At 47.2% G+C, this 19,989-nt stretch overlaps 1 protein-coding gene across 1 annotated transcript in view; it reads right to left on the bottom strand.

Moving 5' to 3' along the window:
• Window positions 1-6,532: 6,532 nt before the first annotated feature.
• Window positions 6,533-19,989, bottom strand: part of FAM91A1 (family with sequence similarity 91 member A1) — a 35,720-nt gene continuing 22,263 nt past the window's right edge. The window contains exons 15-24 of the mRNA XM_075549296.1: window positions 19,080-19,212; window positions 17,961-18,109; window positions 16,515-16,649; window positions 16,276-16,389; window positions 14,800-14,872; window positions 13,111-13,260; window positions 12,453-12,557; window positions 11,869-11,992; window positions 11,067-11,136; window positions 6,533-8,904 (exon numbers count right to left, since the gene is read on the bottom strand). Of these exons, the coding sequence (XP_075405411.1) occupies window positions 8,719-8,904; window positions 11,067-11,136; window positions 11,869-11,992; window positions 12,453-12,557; window positions 13,111-13,260; window positions 14,800-14,872; window positions 16,276-16,389; window positions 16,515-16,649; window positions 17,961-18,109; window positions 19,080-19,212 (1,239 nt within the window). The 3' untranslated portion in view covers window positions 6,533-8,718. The remainder of the gene's footprint in view (window positions 8,905-11,066; window positions 11,137-11,868; window positions 11,993-12,452; window positions 12,558-13,110; window positions 13,261-14,799; window positions 14,873-16,275; window positions 16,390-16,514; window positions 16,650-17,960; window positions 18,110-19,079; window positions 19,213-19,989) is intronic.

Below are 19,989 nucleotides of genomic sequence, written 5' to 3' on the forward strand. Positions count from 1 at the left end.
GGGATGGACGATGCAAGGAACTGGTTCTTTTTTTAAAAAAATCATTTTATTGGGGACTTGTGCAACTCTTATCACAATCCATCCATCCATGGTGTCAAGCACATTGGTACATTTGTTGCCATCATCATTTTCAAAACACTTTCTTTCTACTTGAGCTCTTGGTATCAGCTTCTTGTTTGTACCCTTCCTCCCCCACCCTCTGTCCGTCATGAACCCTTGATAATTTATCAGTCAATATACTGACCAATGTCTCCCTTCACCCACTTGTCTGTTGACCTGTTCCAATGGAGAATTGATCTCTCTGAAGCCACTGGAGGCTCACGTTTCTCCCATCGTCCGCAGACTAGCTTCTGGCAGAAGCAGCCGTACCAGGGGAGGTCACACTGTGGGTCCCTCCTTGTCTCCTAGACATGCCTCACTGGCATTCATAAATCAAGTAATAGTCATTAAATGTTAAAAACAAACAAAAAACCACCCACTTCCATGGAGTTGGTTCTGACTCATAGCAACCTTACAGGCAGTGCAGAGTCGAACTGCCCCTTTAGATTTCAAAGGTTGCAGATCTCTACAGGAACTGACAGCCTCATGCACCTTTGGAGTGCCTGGTGGGTTAAAACTACTCACTTTGTGGTTAGCAGCTGTGTCGGGCCTGGTTGTCTAGAGAAACAAATCCAGTGGCACTCATGTACACGTAAGAAAGAGCTTTCTATCAAGAAGTGGTTACATAGCAAGAAGATAGCCCAGTCCAACTCAAGTCCCTAAGTCCGACATTTGTCCATAGGTCCTTCTTCAGACTCAGTGCCACATGCAGCGCTGCAGGAAGATCACAGGCCGCTGGAAGCAAAATCTTGCGACTCCGAGATGGACAAATATCCAGGGCTCAAGCCAGCAGGGTGAGCCAGCAGGAGGGGAAGGCAGAAACAAGAGAGGGGAGGTTCCCAGAGCCCTCCTTATGAGAAGGCCCCGCCCACAAGGAGTCGCCATCAGGCTGTGACTGGTTGACAGGTTAGGCTCCACCCCTCCACTTCCATATCTTCCACTTGACATGAAATTATGTGACTACCACCACAGCCCAATCTGTAACCTACTATACCTTTCGGTGATTGGATTCATGCTTGCTGCCTGGGACACCATGGCCATAGTGGCCAGTTTTTTATTATCGCTCTTGTGATTATGAACAAGAAACTCACTGCCATCATGTCAGTGCTGAGTCAGCGACTCCCTGTGGGCTTCTGGGCAAACTACCGACCCTGGGGATTGCAGCCCCACGCATAACCACTACACCCCTGAGGCTCCACTCGTGTACGTATCCAGGAGAAATCCAGTTGGTTGCCCAAGAGAAATCAAATCAGCCTCATCATCGAAGGCAACCCTGAATGGGATTGGGGGTGGGGAAAAGAGGGACAAAGTGGCAAGGATGAGGGGAAGGATGAAGGAGGGAGGTGGCGCTGTGGTATGAGGTGGGCTGCTAACTGCAAGGTCAACGATTTGCACCCACCAGCTGCTCTGAGGGAGGAAGATGAGGCTGTCTGCTCCCATAAGGATTTACAGCCTCAGAAATCCTGTGAGGAAAGTCAGCCCTGCCTCGTAGGGTCAAATCAACTCAATGGCATTGGGTTCAGTCCTTACACGCAGGCATTTTTAGCTCTGCTGCAGAAGTGGCCTCTTCCTCCTCCTCCACCCATGAATCGGTGCTACCACCAGGCCTGGGAAATGGTGCCATCTTGGAGCCGAAGAAGACCCCCTGGTGGCCTGATTGTGCATTAGGCTGCTAACTACCAGGTCAGTGGTTCGAATCCACTAGCCACTCCATGGGAGAAATATGAGGCTGTCTGTCCCCGTAAAGATTTACAGTCTCAGAAAGCCAGGCTGCAATTCTAGTTTATCCTGTAGAGATCTGAGTTGGAATCGACTCAGTAGCAGTGAGTTTGATTTCTGGGTTGAGAACAGAAGCTATGCAATTGGTACTATCCAGTTCTAAGTGCATTTATTGGTGCCAGCTCATGAGGGCACTGTGTGTGACTGAGTTGTGCTTTCAATGGCTGATTTTTCTTACGTAGATCACCTGGCCTTTCTTCCACTGCACCTGTGGTAACGGAACCTCCGTTTGAGTCAGCAGCTGAGTGCATCGCCATTTGCAGCTCAGTAAGCCCTGGATTGGAGTCAGCCAAACCTGGGAAAGGGCAGTCTGGGACTTCCCCGGAGAACCGAACTGCTGTCCTTACCTCGGTCTATGGCAGCAGAGACACCCATCCCTTCTGTGGGGAGCTAGCATCTTTCGAGAGAAAGCTGTTCTGCCCCAAGACACTCATGACCTCTGTGATAGGTAGGTTTATCGTGCTGGCAAGGCCTGTGCCTCTAGCTCTTGCTCTCTGGTGATCGGACCAGCGTGCTGCTGCTTTAGCTAGTTCTCTGCCTCAACTTGTGAGCTACATTATCTGTGGGACAGCCAACCCATGGATCGTGTCACTAGAGCTTGAGTTTCCTTCAAGACTTGCTTCACCACGCTACTAGTGGGTACACTGCTTGAGCTTGAGGCTGGTGGATCCTGGTATCTTGCATTGCTTGAGTTCGATATCCCATCCGGGCCTGCTTCACTAAGCTCCTGAGCTGCTGACTATTGGTGACCCAGATTGCCTGCATTGCCTGAGGGAAGACTCAGCTGTCTGCTTCTTTAACCATGAACCCAGCAGCCCTCATGAATTGAAGGACTTCCAGTGTATTAACTGTTCCATGGAAGTGAGTTGAAGTGAGCCCTCTGTACTGCTGTGTGGACTAATTAGCTGTTATATTCCTTCATGCTATATATCTATCTATCCATATATTCTATATATATGCATAAGTGTTCTGGTTTTGTTTCTCTAGAGAACCTTGTTGAACACAATCTCAAGTCACCAGTCTCACTACTGTCATCTCCCCAAGAATGCCACTCTGTGTGACCTCATTGAAGCTGCCCACTCCCACCCCCGGGTCTGTTTCCCCATCAGAAGTCATATGATCTCAGATCCCACATAAGGTGCTCTGTATGTTTTTAAGCTCTGTTCACAGCAGATGTACGTTAGGCCCATAAAGACCCTCCCGATTCCATCATTTCTACAGTGGCACCTGACCCGAGAGAGCCGATTAGCTTATGCCATTCCTCCCACAACAGTGACTGGTTCAGTGACCTAAACGGAGCCCAGCATGTTGCATCCTCTGAACTCTCATATGGATGCCCTGACACCTCCCTCCGCAGAGCAGAAAGTCTCATTTGTCTCCTACAGAGCAGCTAGTGGCTTCAAACTGCTCACCTTGTGGTGAGCACCCCAACTCATAACCCGTGACGCCAGCAGGGCTCCTTACAGGTTAGCCCAAAAGAATCAAAACCAAACTCACTGCCATCAGATCAATTCTGACCCACAATGACCCCGCTAGGACCAGGTAGAACTGTCCCAGTGGGTTCCAGCGACGGTAATTATGGGAGTGGAAATCCCGTTTTACTCCAGAGGAATGGCTGGTGGTATTAAACTGCCAGCCTTGCAGTTAGCAGTCCAACCCGTAAATACTATGGGGGAAATGGAAATGAAGTTGTGCTTGCGCTTTTAAAAAGGAAATCTGTGCGTGGTGAAATACTGCCGCCCACTGGAAGCAGAAAGACCTGCAAAGGAAAACCAAAACGTTGGCTCAGCCCTTGGGATTTCAGCATACACAGAGGACCAACACTCTTGAACTTGGACGATGTTTTTTGTCATTTTTTTAAATGCCAGAAGTAGAAACATTTATCTTACTCACTTCCATTGAGTCAGTTCTGACTCACAGTGACCCTAAAGGGCCGAGTAGTTTCTGAGAGTGTAACTCTTTACTAGAAAGCCTCCATCTTTCTCCTGCAGGGTGGCTGGCGGATTTGAACCACAGACCTAGTTAGCAGTCCAATGGGTAGGTCAATACAACACCAGGGCTCTTAGAAACATTTCCAGACAGAGAAGGTTCATTTGGGCAACTGCACCCTTCGGGCATTTTTGATGTACAATGGTACTTGAGGGAGAAAGCAAGGGTGACCTAAAAATTGCTATCTGCCTGACAATTCTGGGGATCAAATTGATGGGATGCCATAGAACATGACAGCCGGCGGTGTTTCCCTCTGAGGGAACCATCTACAAGACATCTTAAAGAGCTGCAATGTTCTCAAACCTGGCTCTCTTCTCACATCAAGGAAGCTCATACGCTTAGTGAGCTGGACCTGAGCATGAATCTCTTGAGTCAGGTCTAAAGGCATTTTTCTTTCATCTGGAGATGTGGGGGAGAGAAAATGAGTCCCTATCTTAAACACGTAAACTGTCACTAGGAAACCACTGATCTTCAAGATCTCTGTGACAATGTTTTAAGTAACTTGTATGGTGAATCCGGTGGAGGTTTAAGGAACAGATCATGAGTTTTACATCCAACGATTCACAGACGCATTTCCTCTGTCCTCACAGCCCCTCAATGTTCCCTCGCTTATGCTACCTCCTCCCGTGCGTGTCTCCTGTTCACGCCTCCTGCTTCCCTAACCCTCTGGACTTCGTCCTCGGGAAGACGCTGTCCGTTGATCCTAAATGAGGAATTATTCTAAGGTGTGCCTCTCTAATGTCACCGTTCCCCTTAGAGACCTGTGAACACAGAACAGACGGTGTAAGGGTGTGGAAAGCTTCACTAGGTTATCTTTTCAGAGAACGTCTAACAGATGACAAGGTTCTGTGTTACATTAAGTAGGAAAGGTGGGAGACTGAGCTTCTCCGTACTGTTAAGTCACCAGGAGACGCAGGCTGACGGAGCACCCTCCGGGTTAAACCATGCTGGTAGCCTTGTCAAAGGGAGAAGTGAGTTCTACAGGGGCTCACACCTGCCCTGGAGGGAGGGACACAATGCGCTTCTGCTCACAGCTCATGAGTCCTGCAATCCCACCTGGGCCCAGGCGTGCCAACAACTGAAAGTAGGCAGGGAAAGACCAACTGTCATTGAGATTAATTTCAGTAATTGAGGCTATTACTTGTACAAAAGCACCCGCTGAGAAGAGGACATAATGTAAACCAGGGGTGTTTCACTGGCAGCCCGCGGAGTGCATGCGGTCCCCGAGGTAATTCTGTGTGGCCCACAATGCTCTGAAGTAAAATGAAAATAGAATATTGTTATGAAAAAAATAGTGCTTCGGGGAGATCAAAACAATACCATACACACAATTCCCTCATTACGTTTTCTTTCAGAGCATCGCGGGCCACCAGTCTGACACCACTGGTGTCAACTAAAGCCCTATCCTTTGCTGTGCTGGCTAAAGCAGCCACCTGTCCCCAGGGCACAGACACTGTTTATTTGGAAGCATTCACCCTGCATCCCACCACTTACAGGTGTGCAAGCCCTTTCTTTGACTTCACTCAAATGGATTCATAAGTTCTGCAAGTTCCCTTTTTCATGTAATATATTATTGTAGATAACTTTCCTTAGTACTTAATTTTTAGAAATAGGTATTAAAAGAAAACCACTGAGTTGATTGCGACTCACAGTGACCCTGTAAGCCCAAACCCAAAACCACTGCCATCAAGTCGATGCCAAATCATAGCGACTCTGCAGGACAGAATAGACTGGCCTCTGTGAGTTCCCGAGACTCTAACTGTTGGGGTGAGTAGTCAGCCCCGTCTCTCTCTGGAGAAGCAGCTCTACTGCTTAGTCAAAGTCCCACCTCGAAGCCCATTCCTCCACTCAGACCAATGCACGGTGTCATCAGAAGAGCAGCTCGGTGCAGGGGTACGGAACACCTCCTGACTCCTTCTGTACTTCATGTCCCTGGAATTCCACACGCGTTCCAAAATAAGCATATACCTTTTAGGCTGTTACTATTTTTATAATTTATAAACTACTTACATATTTGTATATTTATGAAAATGCACAGAAATATGGCCAAACTTAAAGGCTTAAGAGAGACTTCTGATTCTACACATTTCAACCATAGCTTGATCAACAGCACAGTTTATTTGTAAACATGTTCTGTGTGTCAATCATCAAGCTGACATTTCGCTACACTTCCCTGCGTAACACTAACATCATACCAGCAACAGCTCACTGGACTCACTCATAGTTTAGATACTTTAAAAAGATTTCAATATAAACTGGGTTTGAAACAGTGAACATAAAAAAGAAACATGAGCGGTAAAGAAGTTAACCGAAAACATCAAAAAATAGAAACCAGCACCACCCCCCAATCCCCTCAAAAAGAAAACACCAAAACATCTGATTACTTATTTTTAAAAACAATAAACAGTGAGTGTCAGGTGATCGCACTTTTAGAAGCAGGAGAGTCAGCTGCACGTCTCTAAGCCCGTCTGTGAGGCGCAACAAGCACTCGGATTCCCGGCCCTTTTCCGTGCTTGCCCTTCCTTTCCCATTTCCTTAGAACACTTGTCAGGTTCCGCCGACACCAAGGGGCCGGGGGGCAGGGAGGACGTGGCACCAAGGCAAATGAAACCACTTTTAACACTTGAACACACACACACACACACACACACAAAATCAACAGAAATCAGTTCAGAATATTTAATGAATCTTCTTTGGCAAATAACAGAGTTTATGTTCTAAATTCACCTTCTTTGTTGAACTGGGTCAACACTTTTAAGATTCCAGCGATACAATTTTACAGGAGTTAACACAGGAAGGAAACAGACATCTTCACAAAGTAGAGCAGGAAGAGCGGCGATGACGGGGACTCTTCGGCCAGCTTCCCATGTGGAGTGCCCACCGGCGCCGAGGCTTCTGCCCACAGCCAGACAGGTCATTTTCCCTTCCTCCTGCTCCACGCAGGAGCTGACCCCGTGTTCAAACCCCTTCCTCCAGTATCCATGATCAGACTAGGTTCTAGGTTGTGCCCATAGGAAACATAGCAGCCAATTCGACTCTCAGATTTTAAACTTTAAATTCACTAACCATGGGTTCACTGCGTGCACTACAGACGGCCATTCTTTATTAGTGTGTCGGTCACTCCACTGGACTCCGGATGGCTGATGCGTGAATAAATAAACCAAGTAGTGCTAACCAGCACAAAGCCAATGGAAAGGAGCTTACAGAGCCCTGATCCAATGAAGCACTTCACAACCTTCAGCTAAGAACCTGTAAAAGTTACATACATACATAATAGTACTCGGAATGTGCATTATCAGTCATTGGAAAAATAAATGCGTGATTCACAGTCATAAGAAAGTACTTTAATATTAGTATACATTTCTCCCAATACAGACATAACATTTTTAACATACACTAGGCTTCTACCTCATGTCAGAGAAAGGAGAAAATGAACCATTAACAGCATTTATCCCAAACCCAATGTTGGCGGTGCCATTGGCAGCCTGGTCCAAAATATGCACTTCTTCTCTAGGGGGCTAGGTACTTAACACATGGTTATGTTAGCAGTTTTAAGAAAGGCGTATCTTTCCAAAAGTATATTCAATACACAAAAAATAGTTCTAAAAACAACCAAACCAAAAATAATTAGCAAAGATGTTTCAGTTATAACATTCCCAAACCATCTAAGGTTTGAAGTGTTTCAGCTACACACTGCTTGACCAGCTAGCTTGGTTACAGTTTGTACTAGCAGACAATTATTACTCTAGCGGTGCGATGCTAATCTATAATACTGCACAAACCTCCTAAGGCAGGCAGCTGAGGAAGTCTAAAAAGTGATTCTAAATCGTTCTAATTAACATCTGAGGTACTAAAAGAATCAGTGACCCAGGACACACGGTAGAAACGACTGAGGAATTGTTCAAACTGCCTTCATCGTGTTCTTCCAGCACTAGCCACACACGGTTAAGGTGCAGACTGCTTACAAGGGAGACCTTCAGAGCAGGTGTGTCACTAGTCTCTGACCAGAAGACCGTGGTGCCCTCAGTGAACTTCTGACCTGAATCACTCAACTCTGGGTTTCAAAACATCAATCTCCACTTCCACACTAGCCATTGGTACAGTTAATAAACACTCTGTAGCCACAGCTAGCAGGAGATGACAGAGGGAAAAACAAAACAAACCCAAACTCTTTTCCCACAAAGACTCTATGAAAAATATAGCGTCTGAAGGGAGCGACAACAGGATTCCACAAAAGACAGTGTTTAAAAATCAAAAGGTTCCCCAAGCTTTTCATGAGATGTGAATGAATCGTTCCAACCTCACAAATCACTGTGCTCTGTGCGGACTCCACAGAGCCAACACGGTTCACCTGGCAGACCCACGTCACAGCCACCCCCAAGGACTCGGAATGCCTTTCCACACTGCGTGTGTGGTCTGACTAGTCTGCTCATTTTCCCAGAAAGAGTTCATTCTCTTCCCATGATTCCCTAGAGTACAGGTAACAAAATAGAAAATTAAGCAAGGTTCATGTCTGACGAACTAACATATAAAATCACCACTGCAGTATCATAGGGGCTGCTTCTAAACGTTAACAGTCATCGCAGAGCTGCTCGAGTTGACCCTCAGGTTCTAGAAAAGAAATGCAGATTGTCTCAAGGTAAAAACACAGCACTGCCTGCTAAACAGCTCTTCCTTGCATCAGGTGTGCAGTGCTGAACATCGCTCAGCAAACAGTCCCCGCCCCACGGCCTGTACCTGCCACTGACGCAGGAAGGCCGCTGTGGCGGCAGCATTCTAGTGCCGGCCCTGGAAAGCTAACGCTCAGAAAGAAAAAGGCAGAACGTGTGAGCAACAAAGGCGGGGACCAGATTATTGCAACTGGAGGTTAGCGATAAGAAGGGAGGAAGGAGACCGTCCACTCCACTCCGACAGGATCCCGTCTTTAAACATTAAGTTCTTGGCAGGAAGTGGAACTCCTGCATCGGCATTCGATGGCTGTGAAAGCAAGCTTGGGAAACTGGCCTCTGTATGGATGTCCAGAGTTGAAGCACCTTCCTGAAAGACCAAGAAACGGGGAGAACATTCTAGAGTCAGCACTTGAGGAAGAAACGCACAACTAACCCCAGAGGTGGGCCCTGGGGAGCAGCGACACTTTTGCTTATAGACCCCATGGAAGGGGCGGGGTGCTTAATTAGAGGGTCATGGAGAAGAGTAACAGAACTTCTACACTTAGTTACTCTTGTAACTCGTTAAGATTCTCCAAACGTTTCTTTGTTTGCCTCTAAGACGGCACAACATACTGGCACAATAGATCGCATGTAATCAACACGCCTGAATTAGGGACACGTTCCCAGAACTCACTTGACTTCCACCAGTCTCTGAAGTGACCTCGCTTGTCCTCAAGTCCTTCCTAACCTCGCCACCACACTGCAGCTCGAGTCCCCTTGTGGGACAATTACTCAGAGCCCCGTGCCCCTCTCGGCCCGCAGCACAAAGCCCACACCATTTCACACTGCCCACTGGTGCCTGGCTATCAAAAGATAGAGTGTCAAGGGTCTTAAAGGCTTGAAGTGTTTGTAAACAAGCCACCTAGGCTCAGAAGCAACAAAGCCCACATGGAAGAAGCACACCAGCCTGTGTGATCACGAGGTGTCGAAGGGATCAGTTATCAGGCATCAAGGAACAAAAAATCCTATCATTGGGAATGATGGGGAGTGCAGATTGGGGATCCAAAGCCCAACTGTAGGCAACTGGACATCCCCTTACAGAAGGGGCACGTGGAGGAAATGAGCCAGTCAGGGTGCAGTGTAGCAATGATGAAACATACAACTTTCCTCTAGTTCTTTAATGCTTCCTCCACCCCCCCCCCCCACTATCATGAGCCCAATTCTACCTTACAAATCTGGCTAGATAAGAACTGGAAACACAGGGAATCCAGGGCGGATGATCCCTTCAGGACCAGTGGTGAGAGTGGCAATACCGGGAGGGTGGACGGGAGTTGGTGTAGAAAGGGGGAACCAATCACAAGGATATCCATATAGCCCCTTCCCTGGGGACAGACAACAGAAAAGTGGGTGAAGGGAGATGTTTATAAATTATCAAGGGCAGGAGAGAGGAGAAAAAAATGAGCTGATACCAAGGGCTCAAGAAGAAAGAAAATGTTTTGAGAATGATGAGGGCAACAAATGTACAAATGTGCTTGACACAATGGATGGATGTGTGGATTGTGTTAAGAGTTGTACGAGCCCCCAATAAAATGATTTTTTTAAAACCTTATGAAACTATGTGATACTATATATTTATATAAAATTCATAACATCTAACACTATACAACATTTGAAATGTTGGGTTTGAAGTATCATAAGGATGGCTTGGGTCAGTAAGGCAGTCTCTATATTTGACGTTTACTTTCTAAGAACTTTTTGACTACATTTACATTGACTACTGAAGTAATGCTTTCATGAATGATATAGATTAACAATTTCCAGTCATGTCGAATTGATGCATGTTCAGAGAGAGAGGTCAACCACCAAGAATTGAGAGGTTTGAAGGGTTAGAGAAAATTAATTTGGCTATATGTGCATAAATCATAAGAGGAAAATAAAAGCCGTTTCTGTGATTTTCACTGAGGACATCGAATTGTGTCAGAACGGCATGCCCATGAGCCTCGTGCTAATGGTGGCTGACTGACGGCTCTCACGGCCATCAGCATCCGGGCGCCTCACAAACCAGTGTTTCCCTAGCACCTGGCACAGTGCCTCTGGCACAAGGAGCAACTTGCAGAGTGAATGAATGGTGCATGGAAACAAAATCCACAACTCCTGGAAATTTCCTAAAGCCAGATGGAAATTCTGAACAGGAACTTCCACTCCATTTGAATGATCTCATCTCTCCCTCCATCCCAAGTCCCGAAGACTCAAGCCCAGGTGGACACGACCACAGCAGGCCACTCCCAGTGGAGACTCCCTACAGTTGTACGTGGCCGGTCGCTGGCAACCTCTACCGCACTGGGCTTACTGATACTCAGACACAGAGCCCGGACTTTCCTCTCAGAAGAGGTAGCCAAAGGCACCATGCACAGGCCCTCCACTTGTCTGCATCCCAGAGCTGTCTTTCTAAACCAAATGCAATGCTTCCGTGTGTCCCGCTGTAGGGAGAAACCAATCTAAGGGGGACATATCTATAGCTCTGGAAACACCATGGAATTTTCTCGTTACCTGGAATGAGTGAACAAAGTTCAGGACTTGTAGAGAGAGTTTTCTACTGGAATGTAAGAGGTTTTGAAGGCTGAAAAAAAGGGGTATAATGAGAAAAACTAGTATCTCCCAACAGTCTAACTTAGCTATTAAAATGCACTTACATTCATATAATTTTCTTAGTAAAGCACATAGCATTTAGAACAGTTCCACTGTTTCAGGCCAATGACATTTCTGCAAGGTTTCATAATAATAATGGATTACTAAAGTTAAACCTCAGGGATAGCCAAGAGAGAAAAGTTCTTGTTACAAAAGGGCTAAACTACTAGCAGTTAACAAATGTTACAGTAAAAACCTTCTAAAATGAAGACGTGAGGCCCTTGAAGAGATGGCAATTCCCCCATCATCAGGGATTCAGATCAATTCAAAATGCAACCTGAGAAACGATAGCACCCAGCACCTCACTTAAACCTTTGAATTGGAAAGCATGTAAATTGCTAATGATCATCATGGTGTCCTTTAAAACTCTAGAGTATTTCCACTTTACAGTAAGTGTTCACATGGGCAAGACCATCTCGCCATCACCTCACGGACACAGTTTATAATACTATTAATTATAATTCTTAAAACACATGCCCAAAACGTTTCCATGTGCCCTTTTTCTGAGCTGCCAAATGTAACCCCCTTTAAACTAGTCGTTTCTATCCAACCAACAAATCTATGTAACTGCTCTGTGTAGAGTAAAAGGAAGTCAGATTCACGAACTACAGGGAGCTTAAAACCGAGTGGATGTGGATAAAATGACAGTGAGCATAACTCTCACCTCTCTTTTCTGCAAAGGCCGTGTGTAGCAATTTTCCTGCATACTTTCTGGTTCAGCTCAGAACTGAACAGGGGAATTCCAAAGCACAGCTCAAGAGGAACCCAATCAGCTTCAGCTGTGGCGCCTACAAGAGGACACATGGACGCATTACTTCAGCCACACCTGCACTATGTCATGCACACACACAACCGGACACCACAGCAGCCTCCTGCCCGGTTACCCTCCACCAATGCACTGGGCAGGGGGCTCACGAGGGAGGATGGAATCTCAGATGGGGGAAATATTTTTGAATCTGCACATGTTTCCCATGAGACAGTACAATGCTTTCTGTAGACATGCAGAGTGAGCTTTTCACTGCAAGTCATCTACACGGTGAGAAAGAGGACAGAGACATTTAACCAGGAACGGCGACGGAAGCCATTGCTATGTTCACGTCAGATTTTCACAGAACTTTTCTGAATCCACCAAATTTTTAAATGCCCACATAGAAAATAAAAACAGACCAATACATCCAAATGAGCAGAACAGTCACAATTCAGAAATCAGCTTACTACTAAAACAAAAAAGGAGTCCTAAAGCCTTACCAGAGCTTGACTTTGTCGCTGTATCTAGAGGGGCTTCCTCAATGACCATTTCAAAGGACTCGGTGCTCCCATTTACATCTGAGCTTGAAGCCAAATCAGGTTCCCCTTGGAAAGAAGTCAGAGGGGAAAAAAAGAAAGAAGTCAGAGGACATGCACACAGCCTGTCCGGGTTCAGGCGATCAGCACAGATGGCCAATCAATCAGTTCTGACCGAAAGAGAACTTGGGCAATGGTAATGACAGAGAAAGACCAAAGAATGATCGTTGGCCTAAAGCCATGGGTGACTCTGAACTAGGGCACTTTTGTGCCGTAGGGGACGTTTGGCAACATCAGGAGACACGCCTGCACTTGGTAACGGGGGGAGAAACTAGGAGACCATAGACGCTAACTGTTCCTCAGTGCATGCGACAGCCTCTCACGAGGACGTGACCCAGGCTCACAATGTTCACAGTGCCCACACTAGCATGGCCAGTCGTGAAAAGGCAGACACAAGCTGAGACGTTCGCCCAGATACTTAACACGTCTCTTGGCGGCACACCAAGCTTTGGTTTAAGCCACTCCTCTGTCTTCCACAGTGTCAACCCTATGAACGTCCACCAATCAGCAAATACAGATCATGATAAACTATCTTCACCCAAAGAACCCAGCGCAGACTGACCTCTCTCGTCAGAAGCATCACTGAGTCTTCTGTGGACAAGCTGGGTCGTGGCGTTCAGCATAGTGACATAGCCACAGAAATGCTGCAAGTCCACTTTTTTCCTTAGTATCTTCAAGGCCTTGTGCACTCCCATATTGACCCGCGTAAACTCTGAGAAGATAGAAGAGATAGTATCAGAGGGTCAGAACGGGCTCAGAGCAGAAGCAGACGCCCTCAAGATGCTTCCCTTAGGATCACTTTCGGACTGGTTCATCCTTGCATCTAGCGAGGCTCGTTTCAATGAAGAAACCATCTGTGACTGCAAAAGCAGGGGCTGTACACACTTGGTCTTCAGGAGGCTCTGCTGGATCAGCCCCAAGTACCGGCTCTCCTGCCAGCCATCAGGGCCGGGCTTTCTCGGGGTGATTCTACTCCGCCATTGGTACTTACCTGGAGAACTTTGACCAGGAAACAATTAAATATACAAATTACATTAAGATGTCTTAATTTTAGAAGAAGTTAAACTATTATTTTTTTAACTATTCTTATAGAAACTAAAGCTAACAGTACACTTGCAGCCACATCGCTCATTGTTGAGCTATTCACTCAGTTCCCATCAATGTGTGAAGTCAGATAGACGGTCCACACCCAAACATGCCCTGGTGGTGCAGTGGTTAAAGCACCTGGCTGCGTCATGGAAAGGTCTGCAGTTTGAGCCTGCACGTGTCTATGGGAGGAACATGACCGTCTGCTTCCATAAACACTGGAGGCCCCAGAAATGCTACGGGGCAGTTCTACTCTCTCCTCGAGGACTGTGGAGTCAGAACTCACTGAACAATGGGCTTGGGACCCCCATCACATATGAAACATCTATTTTTATAATCCATAAAATAGTCCTCCCAGGCAAGGAACCCATGAATGTGCTTGAGGTTTTATAAATTCTAAGATCCCATTGTTGCTATCTTATATCTATAGATGGACAATGATCTTTCCCCGTTAGATTTAGGATTGAATGGCAACATTAAACCAATTATGTTTAGTTGCAATTTTCCAGGAACTTTTTGAAGTCTATCCCTATTTTAAAGACATCCCCCTCCCCCCCAAAAAAATTATAGTTCGAGATGGTAGAATAACAATTTTCTAAGCATAAAAGCTTTCCTATGCCTTGTCTTTTCTCCAATTACCACACTGACAATAAAAAGAAACTAAAAGGCTCTGTGTATAGAAAAGTTAACTCTTCCATCTAGGTAAGTATCTGTTTATTCACTCTTCATCAACAAGACAGATGAGCATTCTTCAAAAATCAAAAAGTATTCTCATTATTTATTCTGTAACAAAAACCCCTGACAAAAAAATCCCTGAATTTTGCCAATATGCTTTACCAGCAGAACAGGAAGGCCTATGGCAGAGGTGAGACACACAGAGTCTACAGGCTGGCTACGGCCCTGGAAATCATCAATACCAGTTAACACACACACCCTCACCACAGAGAAGCAGTGCCAGCCATCGCATTAGGGCCGAGTTCATTAAGTGCTGATCATTATGGCCCTCAGATGGTTATCAATGTCCAAATGATTAGTGGCAGAAAGAAAGGATCCCCGCTCCTGCCCTGAAACTTACAAGATCTGTTTTCCACAAAACTTGTCATGTTTAAAGATAAAGGAGTCAACGGAATACACTTTTCATACAATTGGCAAGTAAGGTACCTACCTCCTTGTAGTTCTGTTTCATCAAATGGAAATGGTATCTGGATCGTTTCTCCTGTCCCGTGCAAACCATGGCCCTACACAGGAAAACAAAAGAGGGAAAGATTTTAAGAAAAACCTGTACTTCTAATAACAGAGATTCAAATGATGGGTAAGACTACATACTTCACATCCCACATTAATACTCTTCTCAAGATGCCTTTCAACAACTTCCAATTTTTCTCTTTAGCAAGCAAAGGCATCTTCTGAGTACAGGAGGGAGTAACATACTGTGCCAGTATTACAGGCACGGGTGTATTTCAAACAGAACAGTTTTAAACATGTCTCTACAGTGCGATGGTTGCAGACCAATTCTCTCAGTAATACACAGATGTGTCTTAGGCTCAGTAGGCAACTGCCAAAACACAATGGCAACTGCCTTCCAGGACCCCAGAGGGGCCATCTTGAGAGATTTATTTCAAAGGACAGTGGCGATCACAGGGACTTCCTATGAGATTTTAAGAAAACTGACAACTGCACTGGAAAGTTGTCAGGAATCCCCCCTCCCCCGCAATCAGGACAATGCACTTGTTCATTCTTCAGGGATGGACCTATCAGAATTTCATTGGGAAACCCCCCTCCCACCCTCTAGCCCGTGTTGCCCTTCAGACTCTGTCCCACAACTCAGACAGCACTGAAAAGAAATACGCCTTCAGTGCCCAAGGTTGCCAAACTGCCGGTTCTACATGGTGAGAATTTCGGGGAAGGGCTGGAGGGGTGCAAGCACCACCCGAGGAAGTGTGTGGCGCTAGATGGAGGCTTTGTGAGAAACAGCAGCTTCACACTCTCAGAGTTTTGTTTACAGAGGTTTCTATGGTTCTGTAGCAGTACTTCCTGGCTGACCCGTATACAAGGTCAGCACATTCCAGGGCCTGACTAATGTGCCAGGCTCATCTCTGACTAGGATTTGAATGGTCAGAGCTCTTCAGGAGCAGTCCTCATTTTTTCCCGGTTCCTTACAGAAAAAGGCAAACTCCAGAAAACTATGCTGTGCCAATATTCTTTAATGGCAGGATGGTAAGAACCCACAAGGTCAAAGAATTTCTCAGACTCGACAACTCTAGAAAGGCAGAAAAGAGCGCCGTGTCTGCTTAGCCCAAGGACGTGACAAGTCAAAGAGTTCTGAGGTTAAGACAATGCTTCTGTTCTTCAGGGGGCTGTGCTGAAGGTTGCAAACATGTGTGGAGTCACAAAAAGCCCTCATCTCTCCACATTAAAGTAGTGAATTACATGGTGAGTGAATCAGCGCAACTAAAGGGCTTGTGTTTAAATGGCCATACAGTGAGCAAAAGACCAAGCTGGAATTCAAGCCAGGTTCTAACTTGAACGCCCACCCCACTAGACCAAGGCCGGAAGAAGCCCCCGATGTCAGGTCCCGTGCGGTTCAGCTTCATGAATGTGCGGGCACGAGACCAAGTGTGGCCTGCAAAGGAAAAGGCACCTGGATTAAAACCGCAGAGTGTGTCAACGCGTCATTCAGCATGGTGAGCACGTTCGACGTAGGGACAACTCCCGGATCGTGACCCCAAGATGTTATCAGTAACCGGTCATAGCCCTGTGGAAAGAGAGACGGGAAAGCTATGCGATACGGAAACCGGAAAAACCATCGGTCACACTGCCCTCCAATACCGGCCCTCCTCACGAGTGAAAGTAGCAACAGGGAAACGGCCCACAGCATACCTGGAATATGTCTGGCAGTTTTCGAAGCCTTGTACCTTTGGACAGTAAGAGAGATGGCGGTCCTTGCCCGGTGATGTGGTAAATGTACAGTTTGAACCACACGGAACTGACTTCTGGGATAGCCGGTCCAATATGCTACAGGTGAGACAGAGCAGTGACATTGCATCAGGAGTGACCTTAATATCTGATTCCTATGAAAACGGACTTGAAATGCTCTCCGCGGGGAATTTCCATTTTATACTGGAATTGAAGAAGCACGCCTCGCCACTGCTGTCACTAGGCGCAGGGCCATGGGAGCACAATGAATCTGGACCTAACTACTCAGTAAGACCTCGTGGTTCCCAACAGCTGACCGTGTAGTTAACAACCTAATGCATAACCAACAGCACACCACGAAGGCACCTGGAAAATGGGACAAGCTACAGCGGTGGTGCTCAACTTCCTCATGCCACGACCCTTTCATACAGTTCTCCTCATGTTGTGGTGACCCCCCAACCATAAAATTATTTTTGTTGCTACTTCATCACTGTCATTTTGCTACTGTTATGAATCGGGCGACCCCTGTGAAAGGGTCATTCGACCCCCAAAGGGGTCTCGACCCACAAGTTGAGAACCACTGGACTGCAGCGTTCTTGCCAAGTGCACACATACACAACAGAAGTGTCGCTGAATAGAACTCTTCAAAACTAGGAGGCCAGAAGTAATTTGCACACATAAACGCTAGAGTCTGCCAGACAAGGAAAGTTTGAACTTTCAAGCACAATATTTTCTTTTTTGCATACTTAGCATCCCAGCCTCGTTTCTATGAACAACTTTCCTAATTAAATTTATATCATCCCTCCAGGCAAGCTCGACTTCCTTCTTAGAATGCCCCAAACACTCCACCTACAGCCACAGTTCAACCCACCGTCACAAAGCACCAGGTGACACATAAATGACATATGCCATTATACCTCGGAAATTGAACAATACCGTTACCCTGAAAATAAGAGTGTCTTATATTAATTTTTGCTCCCAAAGATGCACTAGGTCTTATTTTCAGGGGATGTCTTATTTTTCCATGAAGAAGAATACGGTACACATTTATTGTTTATGGTTCTATTAAAAGAGAACTCGCACTTCCTGCCTGCTCTGGTTGTGCTGCGACCAACAGTGAGCTGTGCGGCGGTGCCCGCCACTACGATCCAGTTACAGTCGTTTTGTGGGGTGCCTTATATTTCAGCAAGAGGCAAAACTGTAAGTAGGTCTTATTTTCGGGGATGTCTTACTTTCAGGGAAACAGGGTAACCTCATCCTTACAACAGCACGAAATGCACAACTGCTTTCTGAGCCGGTACTTTGAGGACCTGGAATGTGGCAGGTGAGCCTCAGTGACACAGGCTTGTGAGAGTTGTCCCCCAGGCACCGTGCACGAGCTCAAGCGCCCCGCCATCCCAGCGTCTGTACCTGGGGCGTGCAGCTGCTGATGGGCCGGATCTCATTGGTGAGCGGGGCCATGGAGACCAGCAGAGTGTAGTTCTTGTTCAGGACGCGGCTGCAGGTCGCGGGGTCCAAACCCAGGAGGCTTTCACAGCGCAGGAGGTCCAAGGGGAAACCTGCGGGGAGGCCGGGCAGAGGGAAAGGCAGACCCTGGGCACCGGCAGCAGTGCCAACACTCAGGGCGACCCCACCCAGAGGTGCCACATCTCTGCATAGCTAACAATGGTGGTTTCTAAGCTTGGGTCCAAAGGGCAGCAGTGCCAACAAATGTCCAGGCCACAGATGAAGCCAGAACAGGCTTGCCGTCCCCGACTCCACTTCTCCACCCCAACCCTGGAGGAGTATTACAGAGGGGTGCTCTTCCAGCCCTCAAGACCACAGAAGCAGAACCTCGGGGGAATTCCCACCACAGCAGCACATGGCTAGGCCCCCAGCTACGAACTGAAGGATGCACAGTCCAAGCCAGTCTGCCCAGCAGCTCCACGGGAGACAGGCATGGCGGTCTGTTCGCAGAGTGACCATCACAGCTCAGAAACCCCCAGGCCAGCTCTACTGTGACAATGGGACGCCATGAATCAGAATCCACCCCATCCAACTGAACGTGCCCACCAGGGAGACCCCATAAGAGCTGTCAGTCAGTGCCTCTGTGCGTTTGTTCCCGACAGGAAGCCTCCTGTGTCCTGCTACTGTTCCCAGTGAAGCACTCTGATACACACGACCGCAGCACCGGCTGGTAGGAGCCGATCCTTGAAGTGCTAGGCTCCCTCACCAAAACCCTGCAAACCTTTGTTCCCCCAGACAGGTGCCTGTTCTCAATCCCATCCCACCACTGACAGGAAGCCTGGTACTGCCACCCTTCACGTGGGCACCAGAGAGGCTGACACACTATCTGTGGAGTGGCGCAAGAGGAACGAGTGTGGCGATCACAACAGCGGGGCAGCAGAGAAATACCACAAGCCTCCAGTTACAAACCAACACAAAATGTATGCAACAGCGAGGATGAATTAGGGGACTGCGACTGTGTGGTTTCTTAGAGAGACGGTGTTGCCTACAGTCGTGTCTTCAAAGGCGGCCTGCGGGCCATACCATGGTTGGGCTGCTCCGGCTGTGCCGTGTGTGCAACTAGGTCCTTGTTATGACGCAAAAACAGGATGGTGTTCCTCAGAGTCAGCGCATGGTCGAAGTACCTCTGTGCCTCTCCTTCCCCGGTGCTCTGGACCTACACCAGGGACAGTCAGTTACGCCACAAACACCACTCTTGGACGTGTAGCTGTCCAGCACAGAGACAGTGAGACATTATGAAAAAGGAATAAACCAAAACCTTGCCCATGTGCTACTGAAGCAAACATTAGCTGCCATTTCTGGACGGCTTTCCAATCTATGACCTCTATCAGGACAGTCAGCCACTCCAGCAGGTGAAAGTAGCCGTAGCCACTTCAGCAGGCGAGGCGTGCTCAATGACACCACCAGCACCCTGGAAACGATGCAATTCACATCCGCCTCAGAGGACTCAGAGGGGTGAATAGCCTAAGACTCAGAGAAGTCCTCCCGCCTAAGGTCACCTGTCATACTCTAATTCTCAGCCCCAGACTATAATTTTGTGATCACGATTCACGGGGCAAAGAAGCGCTGGTGGCCCAGTGGTGAAGCACTCACTGAAAGATCAGCAGTTCATTAGGCAGTGAGCATCCCTAAAGATTAACAATCGTGGAAACTGTGTGAGGTAGTTCTAGAGCAGTGGTTCCCAACCTTCCTGAACGCCGCGACCCCTTAATACAGTTCCCCATGTTGTGGTGACCCCCAACCATCGGAAATATGGACCCCCAAAGGGGTTGTGACCCACAGGCTGAGAAGCGCTGCTCCAGAGGATTGTTAGAGTTTGCCATATGGTACCCTGGAGCATGGGATTCAACACAGCTGTGAGAGCATTCCTGGAAACTCAACTGTCAATCACCACCAAGGATGGACTGAGTGCCTACGATGGGCTTGGGGCCAT

Source organism: Tenrec ecaudatus, chromosome 5 (genome assembly GCF_050624435.1).
Source record: "Tenrec ecaudatus isolate mTenEca1 chromosome 5, mTenEca1.hap1, whole genome shotgun sequence".
NCBI lineage: Eukaryota > Metazoa > Chordata > Mammalia > Afrosoricida > Tenrecidae > Tenrec > Tenrec ecaudatus.